Here is a 22,065-nt window from a genome sequence, read left to right on the forward strand (position 1 = left end):
TTTGTAGTTTATCAATAATGTCAACAGGTAATTGATATTGTAACCACATGAAAATCCAGGTCAAAGGTTGCATGTCATTCCTCGAACCAAAACTTTATATTTTTACATCTAAAATATAAAATGTCTACTGACTGATATTGTAATATGTGGCAGATATTTATAACAAACTGCAAAAAAATATTTTCTGAATGGAATAGAAAAATCTGAATCTTTCAAGCATGTAATTTTTTTATATGCGAGGAATTTAATTCTGCTCGAATTCTATTTATTGCAATCGGATTCCAAATACTCTATAAGCATTCCATTCTGTTATGAATCAGAAAAAAAAATTATTATAAATCACAGCACTTTTATTTTTTAAAGTACTTCATCTACAACAATGTTACACAAAGATCGATCCATAACAGTTGTAAATGTCCCTTAATTCCACAGGGTGTTGATAATGGTGGACACCGGTGAACGTGATCACTATTATCGACACCTCACGTGACTTCTCAAACGTGCGTTTAGATACAAAATGGTGGCTGTCAAATGAAAGAGTAAGAAACAAAGTACAGTAGGTTTCGACAAGGAGATCATAAAATATCGATGAATTTGATAAGTAAAAACACTTCCATGATCTTTCCACCATGCTTACCTACGATGATAACATCCGGGTTTTCCTCAAATTGTTGATAGTGCTGAAAAAAATTCCATCTCAGGTAACGAGCTGTGTCATCAGACAACAAGATCAAAGGGCGAGGTGGGTCTTCCAGTTGATTAATTAACCAATAATAACTGTTGTAACTGAAACTCACCTTTGTAAACTTGTTTTTTATTGGTAAATCTGAAAAGGTGTCGATAATTATGGACTGTCGATAATTGTAGCCACCGCTCTAGTTTCATCTCATCTCATTATCTCTAGCCGCTTTATCCTTCTACAGGGTCACAGGCCAGCTGGAGCCTATCCCAGCTGACTACGGGCGAAAGGCGGGGTACACCCTGGACAAGTCGCCAGGTCATCACAGGGCTGACACATAGACACAGACAACCATTCACACTCACATTCACACCTACAGTCAATTTAGAGTCACCAGTTAACCTAACCTGCATGTCTTTGGACTGTGGGGGAAACCGGAGCACCCGGAGGAAACCCACGCGGACACGGGGAGAACATGCAAACTCCACACAGAAAGGCCCTCGCCGGCCATGGGGCTCGAACCCAGGACCTTCTTGCTGTGAGGCGACAGTGCTAACCACTACACCACCGTGCCACCCCCGCTCTAGTTTCAATTATTAATTATCACATTATATAAGTAATGCTTAATGACAATACGATATACTCATCTCATCTCATTATCTCTAGCCGCTTTATCCTTCTACAGGGTCGCAGGCAAGCTGGAGCCTATCCCAGCTGACTACGGGCGAAAGGCGGGGTACACCCTGGACAAGTCGCCAGGTCATCACAGGGCTGACACATAGACACAGACAACCATTCACACTCACATTCACACCTACGGTCAATTTAGAGTCACCAGTTAACCTAACCTGCATATCTTTGGACTGTGGGGGAAACCGGAGCACCCGGAGGAAACCCACGCGGACACGGGGAGAACATGCAAACTCCGCACAGAAAGGCCCTCGCCGGCCACGGGGCTCGAACCCAGGACCTTCTTGCTGTCAGGCGACAGCGCTAACCACTACACCACCGTGCCACCCCCCGCTCTAGTTTCAATTATTAATTATCACATTATATAAGTAATGCTTAATGACAATACGATATACTAACATATTTTAAACACTTTTTATATTTCATTGGTTTTTGGTAAAAAAACAAACGCCATGTGATCTCATCGACTGGATTTAGCAACTACTAATGCCTATATCAGGGACGCGCGTTGCAAAGACGCTCTTCATCCTGTTGCTCTTTAGACTCCTTTTTACGAATGACTTTGGGAAAACCATGTCCAGAGACAACGTTCGTTGCTGAAGAGAGTCTTTTAACTCGCTCTTTAGCCCTAAAGGGCAACGTTATAGGGAAACCTACCCCTGATCAGTTCATCCACTGGTGAGAATGAAAAATAAATATAAATCCTGCAAAGATTCAACCCACTGTTCTGAAGATATTATGCTCCCCACTCCATGACTGAGGCACAAAAAATATTCAAAGAAGCATTTATACAAGAAACGTATGATTCATGAAAGTCCAGTTAGTTAAAAAAAAATTTAAAAAAGTATCCTACACGAACTCTTGACTGATTGGTTTCAACCTGTATAATTAAATGAGTTACTCCAATTTTATCTATGGATTATATTGACACATTTAAAATGCCTTATTTATTTATTTGATTTCCCCACACAAATTCAGTAACAAATTCCATGAAATTCAGTTGTTTCATATTATGACTTGAAAGACTGCCATACAAAATAATTGTGAATTTAAACGAATAAGAACAGCGCTTTAAAACAAATAGCACGCTGTAACAGGAGGAACAGCTTGTGTGTGTCTGTGGGAGAGAATGTGCTGCGATGGCTGAGCTGCATTATTGGGACATTTAATGCATGTTACACTTTAGAGATTCCCTTTCAGCGTTTAAGCATTTTACCTTTAATGGAGTTTTGTGGAAGTCAATAAATGTAAATCAGCTCTGCCAGGAAGAGCTTTGATGGGCATTTAATTATTAACTAATGCATGCGAGTCTGAAGAAAAACAGCATTACTGAAATTTTTGTAAATCTGGTGGGGATTTTTACTTCAGTCTGGTGGAGAAGAAAAGAATATTTTACTTTCAGTTTTCTACAAGAAGGATAAATGAGGCCCATTGATGTTACATACTAAACTTTTGGTTATATACAGTATTGTGCAAAAGTCTTAGGCACACGTAAAGAAGTGCTGTAGACAAAAAATGGCTTAAAAATAATGAAACGAAATGTTTCAACATGAAAAAAATACTATAAACAGTAATCGGTAAGCCATAATAAGTTAAAGTCAATGTTTGGTGTGAGACGATCCAAAAAAAATAGTAGTCTCGGGTACGATGAGTGCAGGAAATGAGCTGTAGATTTTACTGAGCATCTTCCAGAACCAGCCACAGTTCTTTTCAGTTTTATGTAGAAATCATAAAATAGAAATCTATAACAAAGTTTGTCTGAAAAAATAAGTGGCCTAAGACTTTTACACAGTACTGTATGTATATATTTATTCTATCCACATTCACTGGATATGAGCAATTGTGCGCTCTGATGGGCTACTCTACTACGAGGATATCAGCTCATATATCATGAGGAGGGAAAAACAAAATGGCGGCACGCATCAAGTATTTAAAAGAAACAGAAATAGCGAAAAGAATATAGTCCCCCCCGAACATCATCTGTTCCACACTCCGCCCCAGTCGGTGGTGGTAATACACCTTGAAGTTGGTTTGCCAAAAAAACCTCAAGAAGAAGAAGAAAACGATGGCCCGTGTTACTGAACCAACCGAAATAAAAACTCTGCTCGAAACAAAACCCCAAAAAATACAAAAATAAAAAGCAACAAAATATGGAATATAAATATTTGATGGTAAGAACATAGCTTTTTTTAATTTTTCAAGAATTATTGTCGCATTTTTCACAAATTGCTCCTGTCATTTTGCTGCTTTGTTTACATTCTAAGCAGAAATGATTTTGTCAGACGTTTCGTATAAAGTTTTTATCAAATTTGCAAAAAAATAAAAATGCTCCGTTTCTCAAAATCCAGTGAATGTGGATAGAATAAAACAGTTATTCCACTCAATCTCGTCGTACATGGCTTATAGCCAAGTTGGTGCTACGCGCATCAGCTCATGTACGACGAGATTTCGTGGAATAATTGTTAAATATATATTAAAAAATTAGCTGGCGATTACATTAAAATCATAAATCCAGTTATAACACCAAATGGTAAATGATGTGTAGTGCAAGTGTGTGATCGCAAAACCAAAACTACTTTTCACAGATTGTAAACAGGAGGTAAAGTGCAAAACTTGATTTTCCTGCTCACTACCCCAGTGTTGTGCAATTGAAGTAAATATATGAGATGAAATCTGTCAATCGTGTCACAACTGTATAACCTTACATGTGCTCGGCTTGCCTACGCTTACATTTTACACTAACCGCATACAACTTTGGAAGCTGCTCCCACGCACTTAATAAGCTTGGATTAATAACCACCATTAATGTTCATGATGTTCTGATTACGGCTAGAAAAGACCATCCACATGGGAATGGACGCAAATCAGTATTTATGCTGATGTCAATTATTATAAACGTCAGTCCTTTGACAATAATGTGTTTTGCTGTTTGCAATAAATCATAAATTGCTGATTGCTTATTTCTGGAGCTGTTCTTCAGAGGGCTGGGCGACATGGTAATAAGATAATGATTGCACAATAAAACACACCCTGATGAATTTTCCTGAGCAGGGCATCATGACACTTATAACACTGACTGAAAGACTCATTAACAACAGTAACCAGCAGCTGATAGCTTTCTTCCATTTGTTTTTCCCTTTGTATGGCTTTTAAAAATGAATATCTTTAATGGCACATTTGATATATAATCAAATATGACCTACATGAACCTTTAGCATACGGTAAGAAAATGTTAAGTCGTGTGTTTTTTCCCCCAGTATTGTTACACATTATTCATCTTGGAAGCTGGAAGCAAACAATTTCAAAAACAATTTTAATTTTTAGCATAGGAAAATAGACATTCCAAACATTCTTACCAATAGATTTGACCATATTTATAGACATAATATATTTTTTTACACAGTTTTAAATTGCATATGTTCATCTTACTAAGTAGAACGTTACACTTTTCTGTCAAAAGCATGGAAAAACAGTTTACTCGAACACTGATCCATATTTATTTATAAGAGCAGTACAGTATAGCGCTCCCAAGATGATGGTAATACTTTAAGGCATTCAGTATATCAGTATAATCTAATCGAGAGTGAGAAAATATTTTTTTTTTTAAAGAATAGTGCTGCAAGATACCCTAAAATAATTCAACTATCCACTTACTAATAAAAAGGCATTTAAGAAATATATACTATTAAACAATATAACCAAAGGGTGTTCAGTGTTCTTATTGCATAACACTAAACTAATTAAAAGTTCTTCACATTTTAGAAAATAATAAAAAATTAAATCATGGTGACGATGTTGAATGAGGTAGTGTAACGCAAGTCGTGATGCTCATGAGGCATCACCTAACCCTTTCACCCTCGGTCATCTCCCAAAGCCCCAAGTTCAACACTTTCAGGCACGGGAGCTGCGTAATGCGCTCCAGTCCCCGTTTGGTGATTTTGGTGCAGCCGTACAGGTCAATGCCAGTCAGCTGAGTCAGGTGATCAGCAATGAGTTCGAGGCCCTTGTCTGTAATGCGCACGCACTGCCCAATGTTCAGCGTCTTCAGCTTGTGCATCTGCCGCACCATCCTGTTGATTCCGTCGTCGCTGATGTGACACGAGCACAGCGAGAGCGACTTGAGCTGATAAAGTCCCTGGGCGATGTAGGCCAGGCTCTGGTCTCCTACTTTGTCGCAGAACGACACGTCCAACCCGAACAGCCGGAGTGAGCCCATGGACAGGTGCATGATCCCGGTGTCGCTAATGTTGTCACACGAGCGCAGGTTCAGAGTCCACAGCTGGGTCATATGCGACAGGTGAATCATTCCAGCGTCTGAAATGCCACCGCAGAAGCTGAGGTTCAGGACTTTGAGTTTGCTCAGGCCCTTCGAGATATGCTTGAGCGACAAATCCGTCAGTTTCTGACAGTCCTGCAGAGTGAGATGCTCCAAGCTGAGACAACCTTCAGCGGCACTGCGCGTCATGCCAGCCAGGTGACCGATGCCTACGTCGGAGACGTGCCTGCAGCTGCGGAGGTTCAGGCTCTTGAGCCTGTGCAAGCCCCATGCGATAAGGAGCAAGCCGGTGTTGGTGATGTTACTGCACCCACCGAGCTCCAGAAACTCCAAGTTCTTGAGATACTGTGCAATTCGGCCAAGGCTGGAGTCGGTGATCTGTTTGCAGAGGCTGAGGTTGAGAATCCTCAGGCAAGGAATGTCCTGCACAAATGCATGTCCAAGTCCATTGTCTGTTAAATTGTAGCACCCGCTCAGGTTAAGGCTCTCGATGTTGGGCATGCCCTGGATGACATAGCTGAGGCTGCGTCTGAGACTCAGGATCTGCACTTTTTTAATCCCTCGGCTCTGAAGGCTCGGGAATAAGGACGGGTTTGCTCTCCTCAGATGGAGCTTGGCTTCAACTCCTCTCCACACTGATTTATGGTAGGATGCGTCTCTCCAGGCCACACACACCTGAGCAACCCTGCCTTTACCTTTAACGTCCAGGTAGCTGAAGATCATGGCTAAAATCTCCGGGAAAAGGCTTGAGATGTGGGTCTCCATTTCACCGCTCCGCCAAACTCCGGCTCGACCTAGATTAGCCAACTGGCTAAGCTAACCCAGCTAGCTAGCTAGCTAGCATTTAAAATCTAGCTAAATCACTCAGCTCCTTCTAGCAATACTTAATCAGAAAAAACACATTCTGGCGCACAAAAGATTACTATCGCGAGATTATAAACGGGAGCGTTATTTTGATTTCTTCTCGAACAGGCTAAGCTAGCAAACAGGCTAAGCTAGCAAACAAGCTAAGCTAGCAAACAGGCTAGCATCAACATTCGTTCCACATACCGCTTTTGTATAGCCGAGTCTTTGTTTCCTAAATTCCAGTTTTGTCTTTTTTAAAATCATAAAACAGCTCTTTTGTTAAACCAAACGTCCACGGACATGTTCACCATCAGACTTTATTCCCAAATTAAATAAAAATATATGCTTTTTTTTTCTTTAAGCGATGCGGAATTGACACGGATATTTCACAGACATTCCAAAGTGCGCTTACTTAAATCGGTACACATGGACTACACTAGTGCACTACACCAAGTATAAAATAATAGATCCATGCCCTATCTAGTGCACTTCTTATTTAATAGGGAGCCATTCAGGATTCGACCTATAATACTTCACTTCCGGTGACCTTCTTTTGAAACCTTATGGATTTTTTTTTAACTTGAAAGTCTGAAATGTTTCAAAGTCGCAAGTGTTTATTATATCAAAAAAAAAAAAAAATACAGCAAACTCAAGTTAATGATGATTTTACCCAACATGGTTTTGAAAAAAAAAAAAAAAAAAACTCAAGTGAACTGTGGCTCCACCCCCAGCACAACGGGCCCGGTACAGCGCGCCCCCTGCTGGCGGTTTTACTACTGAGACATTAAAAAAAAAAAAGTAGGTTTTTTTTTTTTTTTTTACAGCTGGGGAAAAAAGTTATTATTCAGTATCATAACAAAAGAGATTACTATAAACCTAATTTCCACAGATTGTCAAAAAAAGAAGAAAAAACTAGTTGAAAAACTTCCACTTTATCTCCTAATACTATTTTTTTCTAAAAGGTCAAGGAAAAAAAACCCCACACTGCATGTGTAAAAAATTCTATATAACATAACCATATAACCAAATGGCAACTTTATAAATATGCCCTAAAAACATTTTTACATAATTTTATGATAGAAATGGAACAATTAAATCTATTTACAATCAAAACACGGTTCACATTTTTCTCAAAAGCCGTACAATTTAAAGACAATTAATTTACAAATAATTACAAATTGAAGAAATACGTCCTCTATTATTTATATTCCTAATGTCTGTTAGGATATCAGTAGTCCTTCCTTGTTATCTGATGCTGTTAAGCAGCTTGATTCATACTGTGCCCATTTAGAAGCTGAAATATTCAATATTTACAGCTGAAAGATCAGAAATTTCTTTTAAATCCTATAATAGTTTGCATATCAAATAATACTAATTTAACCAATTACTTATTCTATTGTTTATAATTTCAGGAAAAAAAAAGTAGTAATGTGTCATGCCAGGAAAATAACTGTCAAGCTACAGATTTATTTAAAAAAAAAAATTACCTGAATTGAGCTACAAATTAACTTTTCTACCAAAAACGTATCATATCGTCTCACATTTTGTATGGTCTTCCTTTTACCCTTGATCATATCTATATTATTGCAAAAAAACCCAAACTATTTTTACATAATTATGTTAAACATGTATGATCACACGTTCTTGGATAGACGTCTGGACAGATGTTTTTTCTTTTAATCATAAGAAAGTTCATAGACCTTGCATCATTCATATTTTACCTGTAAGCTGCAGTAAAAACACATACAATGCGCCGTACCTGGATGATGAAGGCACAAGCATGAAAGAAATGATAATGCTGGCTGATGACATCACATATTTCAGCTATGCAAGATATTTACACTTTCATGGAGAACTGTTGAGGCAAATTAAATTCTCCTTGAGATGATGTGTACTTATAAAATGAGCTAAAAATCCCCAAAACATACCATGTATCCATACGTGTAGTACATTTTATAAAAGTGTTTACTATAAAACATCCAACACAGTATCTGGGGTCCCCCCAAATTGAGGCCAACCACAGCCCAAATGCCGATAACCACTCATACAGTACAGTGTGATATTCCACGCACATTAGCTCGGTGTTTTATTTCTGATGAGGCTGCCTAGAGAGAGTGAGCATTTCTAGACAGTGTTTGTGCTCCTGAGATTAAAGACGGTCCTATTTGGAAAGCAGCATAAGGACAGCGGTCTTCTCAGGTTTCTTATTATGGAATTTAAAAAAATGTTAAAAAAAAAAAAGAAGTGCTGTTCTCATACAAGGCTCTTCCAATAATAACATAGGCAACATGTGTGATGTGAAAATTTCAAAATGAGTGCATGATCATGTGTAGTGATTGAAATAAATTATGTGGTCGAATTCAGCATGTTACACAAGTCAGCTCGTCTTCCTGATGGTGCCGAAAGAGTCCGAACGGCAGTGGGAAAAGTCGATGAATATCCCATCCTGATCGGAATCTGCAGAATCTACGCCCTGCATGACGATAGTTTCCGGACTGGAGGAGCAGCTCGTGGGCGAAGACATGGCCTTATCCGTCTCCGAGATGGACGTCTGAGCATGTAAAGGCCCCGCAGAGTTCTGGATAAAGATGGACGGTAGGATGAGAGCAGGCTGGGCCGTGGCTCCACGCTTTGCCGTCGGTAAGGTGAGCTCGTGCTCCAGCGAGATCCTGGGGGTGGAGCTTGTCTCCACGCTGACTGAAAGAGAGAAGCCCTGCTGCTCCATACAGGAAGTGACCTCACAGGCTGAGTGGCGACGGATACCCACGCTACCCACTGAGCCGACCTCCGTGTCGTACTCAGCCACAGGGGTGAGCATGGGGATGTTGTAGCTCTTGGAGCGCACCACTGGATTGGTGGAGGGGATTTCAGCCGGTTTGGACCAGCACCACTGCAAATGATTGTCTGTGAACAGCCAGACATACGATACTGATCCGTCAATGAACAAGTACATTTAAAAGGAAGGCCAATTTATCCTAGAATAGTAAGGATGTACCAATAATCAGGTATATTACATAGACAAGTGTTTTACTGGGAAATACACCACTCGTATTTTTCATACAAGCTTCATCCGGGACATGAAGAACCAAAACCATGATATAAATCTCTATATGTCACTCATGAAGAAATCACTTAATTGTTTTGATAAATTTGGGTACTTTTTGTTTGTGAATGTGTCTATATAATAAAAAGAAAATCACACGTTGGCTTGAAGATATGAAGTTTATGTTCTTGTGTTGAAAAACTTGCATTTTTTCATATGAAATACATCGCGGATCTAAGTGACATTTAAATAATATTGGCTGGTGTTGAGTGGTATATCAGATGTATTCCATTCAGCTAGCTTGATATTGAACGAGTTGAAGACGAGTAGCTGAATGGAATATATCTGATATACCATGAAAAAAAAAGCCAGCCAATATTATTATTATACATACACACACTCTTCATATCGGCATTCTTGAAGGCCAATGCAAGCTTAACCACAAGTCGGTGCCATCAACACAGCAGTAAAGTCACCTTCCAGCCGGTGTAGCGTTCATCAGTAGTGTTAGTGAATGTTAATAAAACGGTCAAGCCAGTACTATCGAGAGCAAGTAGCACAGGCTAACAACCGAGAAACTAAGATTTCTGTCTCCAGACTCTTCTTCCATGCACGCTCGCTACAGTATTTCTCACCCAGACTTAAGTATTCATCTCCCTGTGTAATTTACTTAGTTACTTTTATAATCAACATCGACGGCTGCACGCAACAAAGCGACCTGGTAGCCAAAATTCTCTCAAAATCTTCCGTTTTTAACGAAGCAAACCTGGCGGCCATGTTTGTTTACACATTGTCAGAGTCGCTCACTAGCGCGGAAGTTTTATGTCTCCGATGTGTCTCTTTTCCAGTTTTTCGATGTCTGTTGGTATGTTTTTCTCTTGCAAATATGCATGAAGAATATCTAATGAAGTTTTAGTAGTCTTTCGGGTGTTCAATGCGTCTTCTCTCTTTCCCGGCATACAAAGAAATGCTCCTGCGCATGCACAGCAGAAAACTAACTCATCGGATATTCGCATCAGCTCCGATGTCATGTTGTCTTGACAACCATGCAATATTGTAAACCATATTCAACGCTCGTTCTCCATTGGGTAGGGTGACGTAATACACATAGGATAAGTGATATGCTAACAATATTGCATGCTATCAAGTCAAATGAATGAAACCCGCTAGAAGGGAATAGAACACGTTTTTATTCCACTGAAAAAGTGTCCTGTATGTATAACAATTCCCAATATTTCACTCCGATGACGTCATTCCCAGTGTTTATCTGCTGACGAGACGTGCGCTGTCAAAATGGTGAACGGGTTCAAAATTAAATTTATTTTGATTAATTTGCTTTTTTTGTGGATGTGTCCATATAAGATAAAGAAACATTACACAGTAGCGTGAAGATATGAAATTTATCTTCTCGCGTTGAACAATATATTCTTGTTGACATATACACTCACCACTAGAAGATAAACTTCATATCTTTGCATGACTGTGTAACATCCTCTATATGAGATACCACAATGTTCAGCACGCACAACATTTTTATTATGAACATTCTCTGTAATCTCACTTTATCTCAGGATGCTGCTCATATACTGGTAGCTCGCATCTTAGGGTAAAGTTGGATTCTAAACAGGATATACAGTGGTATGCAAAAGTTTGGGCACCCCTGGTCAAAATTGCAGTTACTGTGAACAGTTAAGCAAGTTGAAGATGAAATGATCTCCAAAAGGCATAAAGTTAAAAATGACTCATTCCCTTTATATTTTAAGCAAAAACAATTTTTTTTTAATTTTCATCTTTTACATTTTCAAAATTACAAAAAAGGAAAAGGGCCTGAAGCAAAAGTTTGGGCACCCTGCATGGTTAGTACCTAGTAACACCCCCTTTGGCAAGTATCACAGCTTGTAAACACTCTTTGTAGCCAGCTAATAATCTTTCAGTTCTTACCTGGGGGATTTTCATACATTCGTCCTTGCAAAAGGCTTCCAGTTCTACAAGTTTCTTGGGCTGTCTCGCATGCACTGCTCTTTTGAGATCTATCCACAGATTTTCAATGATGTTTAGGTCAGGGGACTGTGAGGGCCAGGGCAAAACCTTCAGCTTGTGCCTCTTGAGGTATTCCATTGTAGATTTTGGGTGTGTTTTGGATCATCGTCTTATTGTAGGACCCGTCCTCTTTTTAACTTCAACTTTTTTACAGATGGTGTGATGTTTGCTTCCAAAATTTGCTGGAATTTATTCGAATCCATGCTTCCCTCGACCAATGAAACGTGCCCTGTGCCACTGGCTGCAACACAACCCCAAAGCATGATCAATCCACACCCATGCTTCAGAGTTGGAGAGGTGTTCTTTTCCTGGAATTCGGCACCCTTTTTTCTCCAAACATACCTTTGCACATTGTGGCCAAAAAGTTCTATTTTGATTTCATCAGTCCACAGGACTTGTTTCCAAAATGCATCAGGCTTATTTAGATGTTCATTTGCAAACTTCAGACGCTGAATTTTGTGGCTAGGACGCAGGAACGGTTTTCTTCTGATGACTCTCCCATGAAGGTCATATTTGTTCAGGTGTCGCTGCATAGTAGAACAGTGCACCACCACTCCAGGGTCTGCTAAATCTTTCTGAAGGTCTTTTGCAGTCAAACAGGGGTTTTTATTTGCCTTTCTAGCAATCCAACGAGCAGTTCTTTCAGAAAGTTTTCTTCATCTTCCAGACCTCACCTTGATCTCCACTGTTTCTGTTAACTGCCATTTCTTAATAACATTACAGTCTGAGGAAACAGCTACCTGAAAACACTTTGCTATGTTCTTGTAGCCTTCTCCTGCTTTGAGAGCATCAATTATTTTATTATTCAGAATGCGAGGGAGTTGCTTAGAGGAGCCCATGGCTGTTGATTTTAGGGACAAGTTTGAGGAGTCAGAGAATTTATACAGCTTTGAAATCTGCATCATCTGACCTTTCCTCACGAAGCATTTGAAGAAGCCACAGCTCAATAAGCTAATTAAGGTCTGGAACCTTGGTAAAAGTTACCTGAGAACTCAAATGTATTGGGGTGCCCAAACTTTCGCATGGTGTTCCTTTTCTTTGTTCACTCTCCAATTGTACAAAACAAAAATAATACACAAATCTTGCAGAAAAGGCTGAAAAGAAATGCATCATCTTTACCTTTATACCTTTTGGTGATCAGTTCATCTTCTGCTCACTTAACTATTCACAGTAACAGACATTTTCAGTAAAGGTGCCCAAACTTTTGCATGCCACTGTATGATATTTATGGACAGCACAAAAGTTACACCTAGACACAAATAAGGGTGTTTACCATACATACAGGTTTTTTGTCAGCCATCAGCAACATTTAATGTAATCGAATACGAATTTGAAAAGGCACAGAGTTCAAAAACGTTATCTTGATGAGGCAAGAGCTAGAACTTTCTAAAAAGCCTAGTTCAGTTTTTCTTGTAAGCTGTGTAATAGAGGTCTGCGCAGGACAGAATTTTCAGTCCCGCTCCCGCCCGCATTGTGCAGTCCCGCTCCCGCCCGCTCCCGCAAAGAATTATGATTTTCAGTCCCGCTCCCGCCCGCGCCTGCCATATTTTGTCCCGCTCCCGCCTGCAAATCCCGCATGATGCAGACGTTCGCGTTATTTCTCACGAAAGTTCCTGTCATTGGCTTGGGGAATTAAACATGCTGAGCTTAGCTGAGCTCTCCACTGACCGATCCTTCATTTATTGTAAGTTTATTGTTTAGACTCTGACGTTCTGCTGACACATTCCAAGTTGAGCGCTGCATGCGCTCATGATTGACAGCTCTCGCTTTGATTGACAGCTCTCACTTTGCGCACTCGCACTCCCACTTCCGAGTCTGTGGCGTTATGATTCCAACTGCGATTTCATTCTCCTCTCATATGAAGTGCTGCGCAACCACAACCAGCTCCTCAGATTATACACTGTCTATTTCTAGCTTTAAATTGAACAATCTGTGCGATACACAGTCCTTTTTAATACTAGTTAATACTTTTTAATACTTTTAATACTTTTTAAATACTTAGGACTAATACCCTTGACTTTTTAACGGTAAATGTAGCTCTTTTTCGCTACGTTCACACTGCAAGGCTTAATGCTCAATTCCGATTTTTTTGTGAAATCCGATTTTTTTGTGAGGTCGTTCACATTAACAAATATATGCGACTTGTATGTGATCCTCAGTATGAACGAAAAGCGACCTAAAAGTGTTCCGCATGCGCACTGCAGGATACGCCGACGTCACACGCAGTGAGCATGGCCAGTGTTTACGGAAGTAAAACCGCCCGGTTGCGGTATGACCCATCCAATCTAGCTTGAATAGCTGCATCCCCCCAAATGGAAATCAGCTCCCTAACCTCTGCGTCCTTCCATTGAGAAGATTCAGAACCTTCACAGCCCGAAGCGTCCCTCGCATTGATGTCATGCGCAGGGGCGCAGATATGTTTTTTGAACTGGGGGGGACAAAAAACTGGGGGGGGGACAAAGCTGCCAGCAAACCAACCCCAACCCCGATATGCCTGTCAAACTTGTTGTTAGTAACCATAGCAACCAAGCTCGAGCTCGCAACCTGTGCAGTCTGCGCAGCTCAACCAACCGAATATCAGTCTTTGTTTTGTTTTATGTGAGTTGTTGCAACTATGTATACACTGCCGTGCACCTCAATAAACCGAATGGTAATTAGTCTTTTGATTTTTCCGTGAGGTTTGCCTTATGCAAAGAAAGACAGCATAGACGTTTTTTCCTCCCTATAAGTGGGGGGGACCGAACGAGGTGAATTTAAATATGACTCGTCCCACCCTCTATCTGCGCCCGTGATTATGCGCCATGTTGTTGTAACTTTTTTTGAGAGACCCGCCGCCTACTTCAGCGCAGAATAGTGACGTTTGTGGCTTGTTGATGACGTGTAAGTCGGATGAATGCGACCTGGCGGTTCAGACTGAAGTCGCATATGAAAAGAGCGGATAGGAATCGGAATTAGCACCACATATCCAAACGGCCTGGGTCGGATTTGAAAAAATCGGATCTGTGTCGTTCATATTGTCAATAAAAGATCGGATACAGGTCACATATGGGCGAAAAGATCGGATTTGAGTCACTTCAGCCTGCAGTGTGAACGTAGTCTTTAAAGCAGCACTTACTTCTGAAGCACTGTGAGCTTCACTAGAGGAGCTCTGCTCTTCTGCCATGATCGGAGATCTCAAACACGGAAGAGCGGAAAGGAATCGGAAACGTACGCGAGATTAGACCACATCCGCAAATTTAGGCATCTTAAAATGTTTTTATTAATGCCAAATAAAATATCCAGCACAAATTATATACGATAGACATAAATTAATAATTTATAAATTTTATTTTAAACACGTTTTTAGTTAGTGGGACTGCAGCTTATCACCTCTCCTGCCCTCGCCCGCATTGGGCACTCCCCCTCCCGCCTGCGCCCGCAATGAGCTTTCAAAATGTGTCCCGCGCCGCACTGCTTTGCGTCGGGTCCCGCAGGACTCCCGCGGGAGTGCAGGGCTCTACTGTGTAACTCATTGTTTTAATTGTAAGTAAAGAAATGTAATGAACATCTTGCTGAAAGTTGTGAAGTAGCTGAACGGAATCTGAAACCTAAGGTTTCTTTTTCATTTTGGTCACGAAAGTGCGAAATGGAGCAGGTGGGAAAAATAAACCGTTAAAAAGTTAAGAACTTGCGCCGATTTAACACCAGCACATGACTAATTTATCCTAAATCATCTCTCTTACCCATAATGCATGAGCAGTGTGTGGTGTCACAGTCGTGTGCGCAGAGCCCGTGTGTCCCCAGGTAAGGTGACACCACCTTCTGAATAAGCGACTCCAGCTTCAGGTACTCCTCCGTCACACCTTGCGACTCATGAACACCCTGAACATTATTCACCACAAACTCAATTAACAAGTGTGGAAAAAAAACAAAACACACACACAAGCCTGGGATTTTGTGTGTGTTCTGTACCTGGAGGACCAGAAGCATCTGGACAATGGACGGAGGGACACGGGCTCGTGGTCTGGAAAGCGCTTCATCCAGCTTCATATTCAGAGTGATTGTGTTCCTGAAGAGCAGCAGAGCCAACTGCCGCACTGACGGCTCCTTCCCCTAAATCATAAAATACATCATCAATAACAGCAATGTGGGACCCTGCTGTACATTGGTCTGGTTTCCCCTGACCCTGACTCCAATCACAGACATAAACGTGTGTTCTACAGGCTGTGCTTTGCAGTTTTATTAATTTTCTTTCGTTCTTCTTGATTACACTGGAGAGCTATAGACAAAAACACTCCTTTACACGCACTCACTCACTCACTCATTCACTTCTTGCAGCTTGTCCCACTAATGTGTGTGGGGTCGCTGCCATGTGGACCCTATTGATCCACATCATTTTAACGGAGAACTGAAATCATTTTTAAACTTGCTTTATTTCTTAATTAACGTGTTATTCAATTATGTTTTCGGTTTTAGTAACCTTATATCGTGACTCGTATTGGCAACTAACTGCAATTAAATATTATACTTATCGGCCTGTTCGGTTTTTAGCCACGGTGAATGTAGTTCATTTGGTCCACAGCAGGCGTCACTTATCCGCGCAATCTTCACGAGACTTGTGCGAGACTTCGAAACATGAAGTGTCAGCCAGGTGTCCTCGGCACCTTGTCACATTTCTTCCACCAAATGAACTGTTTTCCAAACGAAATATCGCACAAAAACGAGTTTAAATGATGATTACTGCCTACTTTTTTCAAACTTTCCTGATTGCTATCAAAACAAACAAAACTTCCGGCTTGATTACATCAGCATTCGAAAGAGGGCGCGCACGTCTTTTGACAACGTTGGCAGATGTCGGTCACTTTGATTTCCGCTGTACGTTTTACTTCCGTCCTATGATGTCTCGCACAGGTCTCAACAAATCTCGTTTACGGCCATTGCTTTGACATATGGACTGATCTATTACATAGCATATTTCAAACACTCAGAACTTACTATAGCAGCGACAAAATAGCGATCAAAAATGCATTCCTATATTTAATATAATGAGATAAATAGAATTTTAATGATAAAAAAATTTACCTTCAGTTCCCCTTTAATTGGAGCATAGTTTTACTGTACATTAGATGCCCTTCCTGCTGCAACCCTCCTATTTCTGGGCTTGGGAAACAACCATTCATACCTATGGACAATTTAGAGTAGCCACTTAACTTTACTGCATGTCTTTGGACTGTGGGGGAAACCGGAGCACCCGGAGGAAACCCACACAGACACGGGGAGAACATGCAAACTCCGCACAGAAAGGCCCCCATCAGCCACTCCCTAGAGCTGTATACATCTTCTCCTGAGATAATACAATCATCTCCAAGACCTTCATACATGATTAATGATCTAATGTATGAAATATGTATTTTAAATCAGCAAGTGATTAAATATGATATCATTTAGAGCTGTTATGAAAATTATTATACATACAGGACACTTTTTCGATGGAATAAAAACATGTATTCTATTCCCTTCTAGCGGGTTCAATAGCATCATCTGGTTTGATAGCATGCATATCATATTGTTAGCATATCGCTTATCCTACATGTATTACGTCACTCTACCCAATGGAGAGTGTTGAATATGGTTTACGATATTGCATGGTTGTCAAGACGACATGATATCTGGGCTGATGCAAATATCCAAGGAGAAACTTTTCTGCTGCGCATGCACAGAAGCATTTCTTTGTTCGCTAGTAAAGAGAAAGACACGTTGAACACCCAAAAGGTTACTAAAACTTCATTAGATATCATTTACAAGAGATATGCGTCTTTGACTCGTTCAATATCATGCTAGCTGAATGGGATATATCTGATATACCACTCAACACCAGACAGACAGACAGATAGACAGACAATCTTATTTAAGTATTGTGTATATAGTATTCTGCTAACTGGGAAAACCAATCACGTTTGTTAGCTTTGAGTAGCTTGCAGCCACGGCTTCTTCATTTCGGCCAAGTAAAATGGAAGGAGGGACAGAAAAAGAAAACTCATCTAAAAAGTGATTAATCATTTTTCTAAATAAGGTGGCACGGCGGTGTAGCGGTTAGCACTGTCGCATCACAGCAAGAAGGTCCTGGGTTCGAGCCCAGCGGCCGATGGGGGCCTTTCTGTGTGGAGTTTGGATGTTCTACCTGTGTCTGTGTGGGGGTGCTTCGGTTTCCCCCACAGTCCACGACATGCAGGTTAGGCTAATTAGCGGCTCTAAATTGACCATAGGCATCAATGTGAGTGTGAATGGTTGTCTTTCTCTGTGCGTCAGCCCTGTGATGATCTGGCGACTTGTCCAGGGTGTACCCTGCCTCTCACCCATAGTCAGCTGGGATAGGCTCCAGCTTGCCTGCACAGGATAAGCGGTTATGGATAGTGGATGGATGGATTTTTCCTAAATAAAATGTTTTTTCTAAAACGATTCTCTAGACTAGTCGGAATGGCTAATGTGCCCTTGACCAAGGCACCTAACCCCACACTGATCCCTGGGCTGCTTCCTGCTGTGGGTGTGTCAGGGTCTTCTTGTACGTCACTCTGGATAAGAGCATCTGCTAAATGCCTGTAATGTAACGGAACAGTATTCTGGTAATAAATAAGAGACCTTATTTTTTTCGCGGTCTGGTTTCCATCAAATCCTGCGCTCCGATTGGCTGGTGAGCAGGTCTGTATCCTACGATACGGACCCCAGTTACGGACCCCTGGCGACTCGCTCGTTCACAACAACATACATAGTCGAATTTTTTTGTCAACATTTATCTTTTTTTTAAATAAGATTTATTTATAAGATTATCAAAAATCTTATAAATTTTTAATCAGCATTTCTCAGGAGAATAGCATTAATTTTACATCATGGATAGCGATAACGACAGTGTTCACAGCAAAAGCGAGTTTTACTACCCTGAGGAAGAAGAAGTAAAAGAAAACATTTCAGGAGAAAGCTAAAAACCTTTAACTGTTGCTAACGCCACGCAAAAACATGGCAGAATCCTGAATGACTCAATTTTGTATAAATAGGGGACTACATAGGCGGCAAAATGTAGTTGTTTTTTTTTCCCTGCCATGGAAGTGCACTTGTATACCGAGGAGGAAGCCATTTGCATTACAGCTGTGAATGAGGATTCAAAATGGCGGCTCGGCTCGGTTTTCCTTTTCGGGCGCTCTCGTTTTCTGTTAGAATTTGGTAAAGAAAAAAATAAATATATTATTTACCAGCTTAAGGTCGGTCCATATGGTGAAATGCCGTGACCTCAGCTGTGAATACTGACCTCAGCACAGAGGGCCTCGCTCAGTACTTTCAAGACCTCGGTCACGGTATTTCATGATACGGACCTCCCAGCTGGTAAAATAACACACACACGCACACACATACAGACAGACAACTTCAATTCCAAAAAAGTTGGGACAAAGAACAAATTGTAAATAAAAATGGAATGCAATAATTTACAAATCTCAAAAACTGATATTGTATTCACAATAGAACATAGACAACATATCAAATGTCGAAAGTGAGACATTTTGAAATTTCATGCCAAATATTGGCTCATTTGAAATTTCATGACAGCAACACATCTCAAAAAAGTTGGGACAGGGGCAATAAGAGGCTGGAAAAGTTAAAGGTACAAAAAAGGAACAGCTGGAGGACCAAACTACAACTCATTAGGTCAATTGGCAATAGGTCATTAACATGACTGGGTATAGAGGGATTTCACTGACGTCACCCGAAACAGGAAGTAAACAGACCCTGCGCCATTTTGGAAGACCAACAAACTCGTGATTAGGGGGAAATAACGGCAGCGGTATGTGAACCCACGAGAATAAAGTGGAGTGGCAAACGACTTAAACAAACAAATCTGAGCTGTTTTATTTATTTATGATTTATTGGCCCAACAGTAGACTTGAAAGAAACCTGTGTGACACTTGGCAAAAAACTGTGGATATAATGGATAAGTTTGCGCATGATCTGTGGACACTTTGAGGTAAGCAAACGCAAGAAATTCAGATTTAAAACATGCTAAATTGGCCCCAAGTTGATAACTGTATGAGGAGCAAGCCTCCCGGACTTCTACAATTTAATAATAATAATAATAATAATAATAATAATTTAGGATGGTTTGGGGCTTGCTCTCCCTCCTATTATATAAATAAAGCATAGTTGTTGTGTAGACATATATCATAAATACATATGTATAATTTGGATAAATTAACCTAAATTACGGATACCTTAATAGTAACAAAAAGTATTAATTTTTCAACTGAAAAGATATATTATTAAAAGATAAATAATCAACAAGATTACCTTGGCCATAACTATGTGTAGGTTATTCTTAATAACAGCTGTAATATCACAAACCAAGCCACTAACAACATAATTGTAAGCCTGTAGCCCTTTGTAGGCCTTCAAGTCATCAGCAGTGTAGGCACTGGGTGTAAACAACAAATAGTTTACAATGTCTGGGTAGCAAACAGATGGCAGAATTGGTGTCAGGTCCTCCTTATGTTTCCATTCTCCCTTGCCCCGAGTCTTATCATATGGGTCAAACCCATCAATCACAGCCAGTTTCTCCACATACCGTGCCCTTTCTGCAGCTGGTAATGTACTCACATAACCAGAATTATCAGCCATCGTGTCACTTTACTCTCGCTCGTACTTTGTTTTATATTGTGAGTGCATGTACTTGGTCTTCCAATATGGCGCCTAACAAAATCTCGCGGCACGGTGACGTCATGCAGTAGCCCTCTATAAAAAGAGCATCTTGGAGTGGCAGCGGCTCTTGGAAGTAAAGATGGGAAGAGGATCACCAATCCCCCTAATTCTGCGCTGACAAATAGTGGAGCAATGTCAGAAAGGAGTTCGACAGTGTAAAATTGCAAAGAGTTTGAACATATCATCATCTACAGTGCATAATATCATCAAAAGATTCAGAGAATCTGGAAGAATCTCTGTGCGTAAGGGTCAAGGCCGGAAAACCATACTGGGTGCCCGTGATCTTCGGGCCCTTAGACGGCACTGTGTCACATACAGGCATGCTTCTGTATTGGAAATCACAAAATGGGCTCAGGAATATTTCCAGAGAACATTATCTGTGAACACAATTCACCGTGCCATCCGCCGTTGCCAGCTAAAACTCTATAGTTCAAAGAAGAAGCCGTATCTAAACATGATCCAGAAGCGCAGACGTCTTCTCTGGGCCAAGGCTCATTTAAAATGGACTGTGGCAAAATGGAAAACTGTTCTGTGGTCAGACGAATCAAAATTTGAAGTTCTTTATGGAAATCAGGGACGCCGTGTCATTCGGACTAAAAAGGAGAAGGACGACCCAAGTTGTTATCAGCGCTCAGTTCAGAAGCCTGCATCTCTGATGGTATGGGATTGCATTAGTGTGTGTGGCATGGGCAGCTTACACATCTGGAAAGACACCATCAATGCTAAAAGGTATATCCAGGTTCTAGAGCAACATATGCTCCCATCCAGACGACGTCTCTTTCAGGGAAGACCTTGCATTTTCCATCATGACAATGCCAAACCACACACTGCATCAATTACAGCATCATGGCTGTGTAGAAGAAGGGTCCGGGTACTGAACTGGCCAGCCTGCAGTCCAGATCTTTCACCCATAGAAAACATTTGGCGCATCATAAAACGAAAGATACGACAAAAAAGACCTAAGACAGTTGAGCAACTAGAATCCTACATTAGACAAGAATGGGTTAACATTCCTATCCCTAAACTTGAGCAACTTGTCTCCTCAGTCCCCAGACGTTTACAGACTGTTGTAAAGAGAAAAGGAGATGTCTCACAGTGGTAAACATGGCCTTGTCCCAACTTTTTTGAGATGTGTTGTTGTCATGAAATTTAAAATCACCTAATTTTTCTCTTTAAATGATACATTTTCTCAGTTTAAACATTTGATATGTCATCTATGTTCTATTCTGAATAAAATATGGAATTTTGAAACTTCCACATCATTGCATTCCGTTTTTATTTACAATTTGTACTTTGTCCCAACTTTTTTGGAATCGGGGTTGTACATACATACATACATATTATCAGACTTTATAATACAGAGCTCAATACACACTGTTCTGAATGGACCCTGATGCAAAGATTCAAATTCAGGCATCTTCGTTGCCTGTAAATGTAAATACTACCTTGTTAACAACTCTGTGGTTATTCTATTTACGAAAAGAAAAGAACTTTTATAGCAAACTCTCCAGGCACGACTTGGTTTCTCATTCTCTTGCTTAGGAACTCGGGCTAAACATAACTCTTATTAGCCTAATAACTCAATAACACATAGTGCTTTACTGTCAGCTATATACATAAGAGACTTATAATCCACTCTTAGAAATAAAAATGCCAGATTTTTTTTTTTTATCCCCCGCTCAAGCGAAGTTGGGCGGGGGATATAGAAACCGGTTCCGTCCGGCTGTCTATCTGTCCGTCCGGCCATGTTTTCATTTCTGGCCCATATCT

The 22,065-nt window shown here is 40.5% G+C and overlaps 2 protein-coding genes across 3 annotated transcripts in view; both read right to left on the reverse strand.

Moving 5' to 3' along the window:
- Positions 1-4,697: 4,697 nt before the first annotated feature.
- On the reverse strand, positions 4,698-6,929 carry fbxl14a (F-box and leucine-rich repeat protein 14a). The gene has a single exon (XM_060928195.1). It carries the CDS (start codon positions 6,408-6,410, stop codon positions 5,208-5,210), a length of 1,203 nt encoding a protein of 400 aa, XP_060784178.1. The 5' UTR covers positions 6,411-6,929; the 3' UTR covers positions 4,698-5,207.
- A 171-nt stretch (positions 6,930-7,100) lies between these two features.
- The window catches only part of prr5a (proline rich 5a (renal)), a 53,649-nt gene continuing 38,684 nt past the window's right edge, over positions 7,101-22,065 (reverse strand). For both annotated transcript variants that reach the window (XM_060928193.1, XM_060928194.1), the window contains exons 8-10: positions 15,526-15,666; positions 15,297-15,435; positions 7,101-9,395 (exon numbers count right to left, since the gene is read on the reverse strand). In XM_060928193.1, the coding sequence (XP_060784176.1) occupies positions 8,869-9,395; positions 15,297-15,435; positions 15,526-15,666 (807 nt within the window). In that variant the 3' untranslated portion in view covers positions 7,101-8,868. The remainder of the gene's footprint in view (positions 9,396-15,296; positions 15,436-15,525; positions 15,667-22,065) is intronic.

This window comes from Neoarius graeffei, chromosome 8, assembly GCF_027579695.1.
Source record: "Neoarius graeffei isolate fNeoGra1 chromosome 8, fNeoGra1.pri, whole genome shotgun sequence".
Taxonomy (NCBI): domain Eukaryota; kingdom Metazoa; phylum Chordata; class Actinopteri; order Siluriformes; family Ariidae; genus Neoarius; species Neoarius graeffei.

Bases quoted from the DNA above. Each gene is read 5' to 3' on its own strand.
- fbxl14a (XM_060928195.1), bottom strand. From the start codon at position 6,410: ATGGAGACCCACATCTCAAGCCTTTTCCCGGAGATTTTAGCCATGATC.